Source organism: Lipophrys pholis, assembly GCF_963383615.2.
Source record: "Lipophrys pholis genome assembly, chromosome: 15".
Lineage (NCBI taxonomy): Eukaryota > Metazoa > Chordata > Actinopteri > Blenniiformes > Blenniidae > Lipophrys > Lipophrys pholis.
This window is the reverse complement of record NC_137642.1, coordinates 20,120,122-20,132,343: the sequence shown is the minus strand read 5'-3', so window position 1 is coordinate 20,132,343 and position 12,222 is coordinate 20,120,122. Positions and strand designations below refer to the sequence as shown.

At 38.8% G+C, this 12,222-nt stretch overlaps 1 protein-coding gene across 1 annotated transcript; it reads right to left on the bottom strand.

Annotated features, from left to right (window-relative positions):
* Window positions 1–304: 304 nt before the first annotated feature.
* On the bottom strand, window positions 305–9,709 carry ddx43 (DEAD (Asp-Glu-Ala-Asp) box polypeptide 43; the record flags this gene model as incomplete). The annotated part of the gene is made up of 17 exons (XM_080481081.1): window positions 305–514; window positions 684–858; window positions 1,404–1,491; window positions 1,571–1,709; window positions 2,261–2,370; window positions 2,487–2,614; window positions 3,273–3,360; window positions 3,554–3,654; window positions 3,864–4,005; window positions 4,097–4,207; window positions 4,339–4,457; window positions 5,847–6,006; window positions 6,397–6,478; window positions 6,645–6,803; window positions 7,526–7,640; window positions 8,439–8,494; window positions 9,442–9,709. The coding sequence occupies 16 exons, from the start codon at window positions 9,707–9,709 to the stop codon at window positions 697–699; spliced, it is 2,028 nt and encodes a 675-aa protein (XP_080337207.1). The 3' UTR covers window positions 305–514; window positions 684–696.
* Window positions 9,710–12,222: the final 2,513 nt, after the last annotated feature.

The window sequence follows — 12,222 nt, the reverse complement described above, 5'->3', positions numbered from 1 at the left end:
CAAATGACCACTTTCTTCAGTAACGAGTAATCTTACGATGTTACCATTTCTAAACCTGTAATCAGATTAAAGTTTATAAATGGTAGCTAAGAGCAGAAAGTGCAAATAAATAAATAAATAGATAAGACAATATCTATCATATAGACAATCTGTATTGACATGGTGCAGGATGCAGTGATCAGCAGTGTTGTCGTCATCTCCTGGAGACACGTTTCTCGACTACTCTGACAATAGAAGTGTCTCTGCATGTCTCACCTTCAGAGTATCAAACCAGTAAAATACACACCAGATGTCAAGTCTCTTTAAAACCAGAGTTTAATAAGAAAGTCTGGCAAAAATACACTCAAAATATCAGGTAACAATAATTAAATTAACTGATTAGTATAGTTATCAAACATCAGTTGAAAATTAGAAGCCATCAAAAAACTATGATAAAGCAACAGCAACAGTTTTCATACAAATAAATCTAAATTCAAAACTTAAATCAATACAAAGGCAGATTGAGATCTTGGTCCTGCAATGACAAACAGGATGAAAGTCAGAATACTGGACACAATTATTTTTGTTCTGCTGATAGTCTGTATAGCAATGTGAATGAATGTGGCATTAAACTTTGTCAATTTGTATTTTTCTATAGCAGTAGAACATTTTGTGTTTTGCAAGATGACGTTTGTTGGACTTACCCAGAATGCAGCACTAGAATCTCCAGTTTCCTCTTCCTCCTCTCCCTCCACCATCTCTGCGACCCCATGACGACCCTCCTCCCTGTCCCGGCCCTCCTCTTGGATCTCTGAGCTCTTTCTCCTTCTTGTGTTTCTCGTACCGTTCTGCCATAAGCACCAGCTTCTCTGGGACGTCCTACAACAGAATTCACTTCGTCACATCCGAATTAAACTCTGGTGCGTTATTAAGAATGTAATATTGTGTTTGTTTACGAATAAGGAATATGTACACAAGGACTATAACATCATCATGCATGTCAACGCTGTTTGCCACAGGTGTTGATAACAATACAAATCATGTTGACAAACAAATGAAGCCCTTCTTCTTTTGTTGTACAAGAGCCTGGGAATAATAAATGAGGCAGCAGAGATTCTAGACAGTCATGGACTTCTCACTGTACTACACAAGACTCCAGATATCATCACAATTGGAAATCTCAGGGTGTTGCTGCCATTGATCAGAGTTTCTCAACATGTCTGATTCATGTTTACAGTTCACTTCAAATTAATGTGATGCAACAATGGCGAGACTTTCATTAAACTACAAATCTGACAAAAGAAATCATCAGGCAGATTCTGTTGCGCTGGCCTTTATAATAGTTCCCTAGTTAAAAATGTGTGTGTATCCCTGCAGTAAAGCAGCACTGCAATGTCTGAAGTCGTCGTGGTTTGTTCGCTGACCTGCCCTGATCGTTCCAGAATGGGAATCAACTCTGAGGCCATCCTCCAGTCTTCTCTTGTTACCAGGGTAACGGAAGCACCTGATCGTCTGCAACAGAGAACACGTCACAGACGGAGCAAATCCTCACGCCGGCACAAAATGACAAAGAGCAAGCGTACATCCATACCCTGCTCGGCCGGTGCGGCCCACGCGGTGGACGTACTCCTCAATATTACGCGGGAAGTCAAAGTTGAAGACGTGTGTGATGTCGTGAACATCCAGCCCTCGAGACGCCAGGTCTGTAGCAACCAGGATGCGGACCCGACCTGGGAAACATTGTTTAACCCCCAAAAATATTCTCAGGCAAGTCAATACGTCAGCCACGCTAGATTAGGGATTTTAAACCTGTGGCTCCCAAGTTGCACGCAGCCCTCAGAAGCCGTCACGTCTTACTTGGTTTAGAATTTCACTGTAGAGCAAAGCCATCATTGAAAGGAGTTCTTATCTTATAGTTTGAGGTGACACTAACCATTTCTAAATCCAAATGCACAAAACTTTATAAGAATGTTTTCTGGCTTCTGCATATTTTCAAGGATAACTATGGTTACATGGTGGGAAAGGTTTAGGTCTTTTTCCTCCAGATTACCTTTAAGAAAACCTGTGGGGCAGGTGTCGATGTCAGAGTTGTCAAAACAGTGAAAAGAAGTGCTGGCCAACACACCAACTCTCATCAACTTAGAAAAGTTTAAAAACATAAGAAGCACTTAGTTTCCCAGGTCTTTGCTCGATTCAATGAAGGATCCATATGTGGTTTTGACAACCGGAGAGCAGAAAAGGCAAAAAAAACCCCAAAAAACAAAATCTTTTTCATACGTACTCTCCTTGAAGTCTTTTAGTGCTTCTTCGCGATCACACTGTTCTCGGGCACCATGAAGACTCTGCACAGCCAGACCCTGCAGGCACAGGTCACTGGAGAGGTCGTCAGCCCTGAGAAAACATGCAAACAGAAACACATCGAGGGGAATTCGTGGCAGTTGGTGGCAACTCCAATTAATTTACCTGGAACTGTGAATTACAACATGGCAACACAACTCCCGACTCACATGATCTTCTTGCCAACAAAGATGAGGACTTTTTCCTCGGGCAGCATGTCTCTGATGAAGGCATATAAATATGACTTTTTGTCCTCTTCATTAAGAATCACCACTGTTTGCTCCACTGTGTTAACGGCCTGAAACACCAACGAAGACAAACACTTTTGTGTTTACATGCTCATTTAAAAAGCCGATCAGATTTTTCCATTTACATGAACACAACATAAAGTAAAGGCTTCATGTACACCAAGACGATCATCCAGTTTAGTCAGTATATCAATCCAATGAGGCTTTGCACTGAGAACTTAGCTTTTTGTGAGACACTCAGATGATGATACAAGTTGTACCTGCCAAGTTTCTTTTTATGGGGTCAAATCAAAACATTCAAGAATTCTTCTTGTTGTTGTCTGATGAGAAGGACACTAGCATTAGTGCTTGTTTGTGCAACGTTGCAGCGTTGTCTCCCGCATCGACTAATTTGGCTTTGCCACCATTTTTCTTTCAAAAAGACACATCACGTGGTGACGTCACAACACCAGGAAGCAACCTGATGTGCTGTTTATATGGACTCTGATAAGACCAAAAAGAAGATTCCACCACCTCCCCCAATCCCATCATAATTTCATTCTAATAACACAGTGTTTCCATGACACAACTTTAACTGGACAGGCATTTAATCTGATTACTTCTGGTACATGAAATTGCACTTAATATCTCTGTAGCAGCCCGATGGACAGAAATAAGACAGACAATTAGCCTTTTAAGACTGAATAAAAGCATTTCAGTTCCACATACCGCTAGGTCCAAGCTGCCGACATAAACCATCATGGGATTCTTCAGGTAGGACTTGGCCAACCTTCTCACGCCAGTGGGCCAGGTAGCACTGTGACATGGAAGTTAGAGGGACATTTTTTTTTAAAGAAGAAAATGAATGTACAATTAAGACCAAACAAAATGCATTCATGTCATAGTTCTAGGATTTAAATGCCTTCTCTCTGGAGTTGAATCTGGCCTTCTGCCATAAAAAACACATGCCTTCAATCGTACAATGAAATGTTTGTTGAAATCTCTCGTACCTGGTCAGGACAGTCTGTCGGTCTGGACGAATGTCCAGGATTATCTTCATAATCTGAGGCTCAAAGCCCATATCCAGCATACGGTCGGCCTCATCCAAGACCTATTAGTCTCTCGCAAAAAATAAAATACATGTAACACATAGTATTAACTGAAAATCAAGACAGACACAAAAAACTTTTTATAAAAAGAAAATGAAATTGATTTATTTATATCATAAACAATTAAAAAAAGTTTTATGCAAACTGATATATTACAAGAACAGACCCACTTAACCATACATCAAACGCACACAAAAATATGTTGACTGACCAGATAAGAGATTGAGCTCAGACTGATGAGCTCATTCATCTGGAGATCGTTTAATCTGCCTGGCGTAGCAATAATGATGTCGACTCCTCTCTTCACCATGTTGATCTGCCCTCTCCTGTCACCCCCACCATAGATACAGAGACTGATGGAAACAGATTAAACAAAAAAAGTCATGATCACATGCAATGTCTATACTGCAAGTAATAATTGCTCTAAAGCTCATTCTTATTAACCTTTTGTAACCCTTGTAGCGATACTTGCTGCACTCTGCTTCAATCTGCAGGGCCAGCTCTCTGGTGGGAGTCAGCACCAACATGCCGGGACCACTTTGCTCACTTCGAGGTCTTCATATGAATACAGAAAGAACAGAAAGACAAGAGTTTGGTACAACAATAGAAGCTTTTCAACTCTGGAAAGCTAGGCAGTATGGAAAGACAAGGACGTGTGTCAGCAAAGAAATATGCCCTCTACATACATAGGCTGTCCGTCCATGTGGACGAACCCTGGCATGAGGTAGGCCAGAGTTTTCCCAGTTCCTGTCTGAGCAATGGCTATGAGGTCCTCTCCGCTCAGCATCACGGGCCATGCCTGAGACTAGTGAAAATACACCATCCTATTAAACATGCAGATTTACACAGCAACACAAAAGCCTCTAGTGCTAGAATCCAGCCTATTTAAGAGAAGTTTATCAAGTTAGGAGCCATTTCTTGTTGCGCAACATAAGGAAATGTTGCATACACATAAGGCACAAAGTCTCTTTGTGCCTCATGTGTATGAGCATGTATAAGAATGATGTCAGACTAGAATATCATACCACGCCAACGGATGAGCGTGTGGGCAGTCAAAGGCATATTTAAAACAGTATCACTTCCACACCCATTAAGCCATTTATTGACAAAAATGAAACTCGAAAGAGTTAAAGTTGTTTCGTTTCGTCTCGTGAAACTCAGGTTCACTGTCCACAGACACTGGCATAGAGACGGAAATCTGCAGGATGCAAAGACCAAATATATGTTCCAATGCCTTAAATATCTTGCTTATATTTCAAAGGTTTAGTAGCCACTGAGGTGCTTTAAAAATCCAAAAAACTACTACTTGCAGACTGTGATCCAGTCAGAACAGACTTGAGTAAAAACAAGTTGCCCTTCTCAACTGGAAGTGGCCCGCTCTTTGTTTCTCCTGCAAATTAACCACTTTGCCTGTTTGCATTCCTTCCTATGTTTTCATAAAGCTGATGAATGATGTCAGCAGAGTGAAAGATGAGTGAAGAAAAAACAAACACAACTTAATTCACTAAATCGAAACCTGTTTAGGTCTGTAATGTATAAAACGTGTTAAATTTAATGTATACTTCTTTTCTTGTAACCAATTATTTTTTGTAAATAAGATTTTCAGCCCAAAAGAAGTCAGCAGTCTAAAAGGGAGGTTTTACAAAGTTGCAGCACAAACTTAATTATTATAAGAAACAATACCATAAACATGTTTTGACAATGCTTTTACTATCAGATTAACTCCTCAGTGAAAGAACCACCGATTGTACAAACCCCATGAATGGAGTCCCCACCCCAATGCGTCATGGTAAACGAGTTTTCAAATACTCAAAAGATAATCACAACTTCACTTTCATTTCTGATTTTTAGAGCGACTGCAGTACAACGTAAAAAAAAAAAAAAAAAGGTGCAGTTTTAAGTACAGGCTGGCATAACAGGGGAATTCCAATTCTTTATTTTCTTACATTTCCAAAATTGCCTGAGGCAGAACATGAAACAATAGCTACTTCTTTCATCGCAACTTCTAACCATAAACTGGAGGGAGTTTTGCTTCAGCCCAAGGTTCTCAGTTTGCAAAATTGTTGGACTGCATTCAATAATATATTCAAAGATGTTTGTACATTTTGTAGGTAACTGGGATTTGCAATAAATTTCACCTTACAGCTGGAATAAAAGTTAAACACAACATTCAGTGGTAACTTGATGTTCATACCTGGATGGGGGTTGGTTTGGTAAAGCCAACCCGGTCAATGTTTTCCATGATCTCTGGATAAAGACTGAAGGCTTCCCCAAAGGTGCGGCAGGGATAAGGAATAGGCCTCTTTTCCCCTCCTTCCTTCAAGTCGTCCACAAAGATATTGTTGTTCTCCTTCCTGTTTGAAAATACAACCGCTTGAAAAGATAAAAGATAACATCATGTTTGAAACCTGGTCCAAACGATTCCGTACTGATTTTAACCGTCGCCACAGTCGAATCAACATCAAAAATGGTGCCATTCAAAACAAGTAATGGGAAGGAAGCACAACAACGATATTACTGTAGTCAAACGTTTAATAAACATTTAATTTCCATATGCAACAGGGAGCAAGACCCAGCAGTCCATCTTGTATGTATGTACCACTAATCTGGCTTTTATTCCCCTTCACACAACATGTGGTGTTTTTCTTTGCACCTGCTGTGGCAGTCGAGGTAAACCTTTTATATACACATAGCACAGGAACCAATATCGAGCCAATGATGTTTTTTTTAAAAACCGTATTTACCTCCATTCAATGACTTCCTCAGCTGTGAGTATGGACACACTCTCAGCCTCGGTGTAAAAGTTCTTCTTCATGGGAGGGAGGTCTGAAGAGGCAAAATAGACAGGAAATGGTTTAAAATTCATGAATGAGGACCACCAAAGACAGAATTTGTTGTTTGTCACACAAAAAGTAACATGCTTAAACTATTTAGCCACACATTTAGTTAGCCACACATCTGAACTCTTGTGAAATCACGTATGCTCGCTCACCCTTCCACTTCTGCGCTTCATACTTGTCCTTGTTCTCTCGGATGGCATTCCAGTCTATGGTTTGGCGCGGTGGGTCATCACCTGCAGCCGAGCCACCATTTCCATACCCATCACCTCTTCCTCTGCAGCCTCTTCTATAATCCTGCCCTCTACCAGGACCTGGTAGGCAGATCAGACACCAGAAAATGCCATTTCATCGAATCTTTACCAAAACACTAGGTCAGTCTGTGCATGGTAGATAGTTTCTTTGTTGTTTTTCATGACAATAAGTCTCATATGATTGTTTGTAAGCGTATTTGTATGGAATTCTAGGGTAAAAGGTCTTTATTGTCATTTCCATGTTTCCACACGTGAACGAAATATGCTACCCAGGACCTGCAGCATACGTAGGCACCGAGCTTAAATAAAATAAAAATATGGAAAGTAGGTTAAAGAGCGCAGCAATATAGATAACATTGTACCTTATGTAATCTAATCTAAACACTTCAAAACCATAGTGTCAGAAGCCTCAAGAGAAAAACTCAAATCCTCACTTTTGGAATGTTTGAGTTTTCTTTTATTTATACTCTTTCAATAATTTAAAAAGTTAGCGGCTGATGTTATACACTTATACATCTATTACAATCACCATACTGCTGATGCCACTTTCAAATTGTTATACAGAGCTAATACACAAGGAGATAAACATTAAAATACTAAATCACACGCAGGCAAATTTCATCTGAAACTTCATCAAGATAGCGAATCAAACCTTGTGAGGCTTTTATCCAGATGTGACACATATAATATCAAAGGCCTGCCGCTGTCCTAAAAATGCTCAAACTAGAAATATAGACATTAATCTCAAGATCAACATGTTTATATCAAAGGTGATTCCAGACCATTGTCATATTGAGAGCTGCCATCCAGCAAGTCTTCAATCATCTTCTTGGCCTTCTGCTGAGCAGCAACTGACCCAAAGATGACGACCTCGCCTTCATAATCCCCCTTGTTGATCTACAAGGAACAGTCACACACGAGATGGAAATTTAATATGGTTTACATACATGAGAACGACCAGCGTTGTATTGCTCACGTTGCCCTGAGCAAGACAACAGATGTAAAATATCCAAAACTATGGTTTACAATTTGGACAACAAGAAGCTAAATTATACTTAAAAGCTGAAAAAGAAATCAGTTTATTTTTTTTATTTTTTTTAAATCAATTACTGAGACCGTTGCAGCCCATCATAACCGGGTTCGCCATCTTTTTGTATCCTTAATTAAATGAACGATAAATAAATAAATCATTATGACTGTTTAGTTGCCTAATGATATCCGGTGGCTCAACTGTTTTGGTCATCTGACCTGAAGCACGCTCAAGTAAAAGAGACGTTGCCGTGAGGTTCTGGACCGTCTAGTGACAAATTAAACCATGTTTGGGTCAACATACACACGTGAAACCAGCTTACACAGCATGCTTTGTTTTGGTGTTTATTGCAGCGTAAAGGCAGATTTTTGATGTTAAATTTTTTGAAGTGATAAATTTTATTCAGTTATTAATGGGGTAGACAGAACATGTCATTTTTAGTTTTTAATATTGTATCATTTATGATCAAATTATTTGCTTTACACATATTGTGTTTATAGCATTAAAAAGAAATCAAATTAAATCGTGACAACTCTCTGTCATGAGTTCATATACTAAATAATTGAACTGAATATAATTATACTGAATATAAACTGGCAATAATTGCCAGATTACCTCTCATCTAGATATTGCAGTTACAGAAGATGGATGGAAAGCCAACTTACTTTGATTCTTGCGCCGCTGCTCTCTTCAAGCTCACGGATTTTGGCTCCTCCACGACCTTTGAACAGAATTACAAACATTTAAAACATCCCCACATTGCCGATTACGCAATTAGAACTTTAGCACGTGAAAGTAATCAAGTGATCTCTTCGAAAGGTTTAAGTTTTCTGTGTTGATTAGTCATAAAAATTAACTACATCCAAGTAATATGTACAGACAAACACATTGTACTTTGCCGATTACTTCACAAGAATAATGAATAATGCCATCTCATTATGACTTGCAATAATAAAAAACAACATTTTGGTATACAAAGTTTATATCGTTTTGCTTTTCACTTCCAATTAACAGTGTCCTCTCTCTTCTTGGACTCAAAACATTTGATTGAAATGACATTTCTGCTACATGTCAGTGGCAAAGCAGACTTTGTGGTTTAATTATTTCTCTTTTTATTAACGTCAGGTGTTTGGCAACTGTGACATGCTACTGCGCATGTGCAACACGGCCGCAGTAGTTCTGCAAATGCGCCACTAAATGGACAATGAAAAACATGACAGCATCCTTGACTGTCATGACTTTTAAGTGCATATTTTAATGGGACTTGGTCGTTTTATAATTGAGTCACCTCTAATAGCAATCCAACTTGGTCGTCTGTTCATGTGAATGTGCCTGTACTCGTTAACGCTAGTGTTTTTGGTGTATCGTTCTCTGCAAATGTGCAGTTTTATTACAAAAACAATAGCGTCAACTCGTGGCGTTGCATTAGCGCGAAAATTTTCTGAAACGATCACTGAGAACGGTGGCATGCTCACCGGGTCTAATCTAGGAAATATAACAACCTTGGAAATGCAGTTTCCGTGAACTTCATCCAGCTAACAGTCACACGTTGCCACGTTAGCACACGATGCTAATACGCGAAACTATGTAAATACATTTCCATCTTCGCAGCTTGAAACACACCTATTATCCTCCCAACTGAAGTATTTTCCACCTGCATGGTCAAACCCGGAGATGAATCAAGCTTCCCGCCTGCCTGTCGCCGTCCTCCGCCCGCGGGGCCTCCGGCATCACCTCCGGCATCACCTCCATGGTCGCTTGGATGAGGTCTGCGCCCTCTCGAGAATTCAAACCTGTTTCTGCTCTGGACACCGAAACACACATTCTCCCTCGGACGGTCATCCAAGATCAATTTGACTTCCGCCAGTGCTGGTTTGGTCGGCGGTTTGTCGATAGCCACGCCGTTCTCGTCGTACTCATCCTCCCAGTCGGACATGTTGGTTTCGTTCCTCTCGCGCGCTGACCAGCTGCCGAGCTAACACTGTTAGCTGTCAATCAGCGTCACAACGCTTTCAAGAACATCCGTAAAAACCAACATCACGCTGCGACTCTTCTTCGATAGCCAGATAATATCATGGACATTGTATTGAAATGCGACTTGAAAAAATATCTAAGCGTCAAATGGTAAATTTGAAATGTGTACATGTAAAATATACAAGAATTTCAGCAAAATAAAATATTTTCTTCATCTATCATCTGTGAAATTTAAAAAAAATCCTCCATTCCCCAAAGGCAACGTGACCTTTTATTTTTTTATATTCATATACTTTCCGAATGGGAAAAAAAAAATACAAGAAACATAAGCACTTAGTTAATCTGTAATTTATTAATGAATAATAAAATTATTTTTACGATTCTCATCTAGAGAACATGATGTGCACTTCAATAAATTAATCTCAAAGAATAATATAATAGTAATGTTAACATTATCAAGCATTAAGGCCAGTTGTGTAATAAATTACTGTTCAAGCAGTCGAAAAATGACATTATTAGCAATCAAAGCCATGTAAAATCTGTCACGAAAGCTACATGACTTGTACAAACTGGATTCCCAACAAAAAAAAAAAAAGAAAAAAAAAAGAGGAGCTGACAAAAACTTTACAATATGTTATAAACTACAGGGAAACTACACTTTAAGCACTTTGTCAATGAAATGTAAAGTTTCATGTACAAGAAAGGCACCCTCAAGCAATTTACAGATAGCAAAAAAAAGAGAGTTTTAATGAAGATAATCCATGTAATTCTTTAACTGGCTGGATGTTCATGGGCTTTTAAGCATATCCAATTGCTTTGTTTGGCCTCTTTTCATATGAAGTACAACAAATGGATTTAGATATTAATACTACCATGTCACATTCTTAGGTTCCTATAAATCATCAAAATCAAATCTGTGCTTTCATTGTGAATATGATTCATCATACCAAAAGATCACCTCTACGGGTTATAGTACATTTCATAATCTATCTAGCATTAACAATTTCAATTTGTGAGAATTTAATACATGTTATATTCTAAGTCAATAGGTTAATGTGCTAGGCAATGCACTTAGTCACCAGGATTCTGACTGAAACAATAATGACACATGATGTACATTTTTAAGACATTTAAAAAAAAAGAAGAAAAAAAAAAGATCTGACATAGTTTTGTGCATACTTCTCCTTCAAAAGCATTCCCCCATTCAATAAGGAGGATGGTGATGGAGACAAAGCCACTTAAGACACTTAAGCACAAGTTTTCAAAAGCCTGCAAGTAACATACAGCTTCTCAATAATGCGGACTAAATGCATTAGGATATGTTACGAGCTGACACATTTGAGTAATTCTAAGTGAGTGCCAAAATCCCATTACATTTAATGATCTTTTGGGGGTACTTGAATATGTGTAAGAGCCACATTTGATCAGATGAGATTCTGGATTGTCCCCTTGAGAGTTTGGCCCTGGATACAAGCATAAACTAAATGCAAAAAACGCTAAATGTCTTAAAAAAGTGGATGATTGAGTCTCGAGATCACCTTCTCTACTCTATATGATTATGCGTATATAAAAACAATGACCTCACAGATGGATACATTATCAACAGACATACGAGATCAACAACAGTGTGCCATCATTATTAGGTTCCCAGGCATATATGAACCGACTTGCTGTGTTATAAATGTAGTGTGTGCATTACAAAATGCCCTCTGATACTGAATTTTATTTTTGCATGATTCCAGACTTGGTAAAGCAAAAATAAAATCAGTCAGATCAGCAGCCTTCAATCAATACTGATGCACACAGCACCCATTTAAAAGGAAGGGTTTGTCAAAAAAAAAAAAAGAAAAACATTGACGGAAGAGAACATTGAATTAACTAAATTCAAATATATGTTTCTCATAAAAATCATACGTATATCATTTACCTATTTGGCACTATCAAATTAGTTTTGATTCAATTGAATTTCAACTCCATCCTATAATATCCATCCATTTACCCTCACCTTCCATGATTAAAAGAGAATTTACATTGGCCACAATCTTTTAGTTAAGACCGCCAGTGGAGCCAGTGTTTGGTTTGTCCACTCTGTGCTACTGTAGTAACATGGCAGTGCAACAAGGGCAGGAAGAAAACCTGCTTTGTATCTATTCACCAATGGGTTGTTGTTCTTTGTTGGTAGGTGAAAGAATGATAAATCTTTAGCGGTCAAATGTGCTCTAATGGAAAGATCATAATGGGTAATAAATGTAGTTTCTGTCAATAAATTCCTCTACATCCTGCTAATTCAGCCTCTTAAAAGTTTTTCAATTATTGTTTTCACATGCAGGACTCCAGCAAGTTTTAAAGTTCGCAGCAGCTCAGACATGCAGCATCTCATGCTTGGCTGAAAAGACTCACTTGATACGTCTGCTGCAATTCAGCACTCGGACCATTAGCAACTGCCTTGTCAGGCGTCCAATAGTTGTCTTAGGT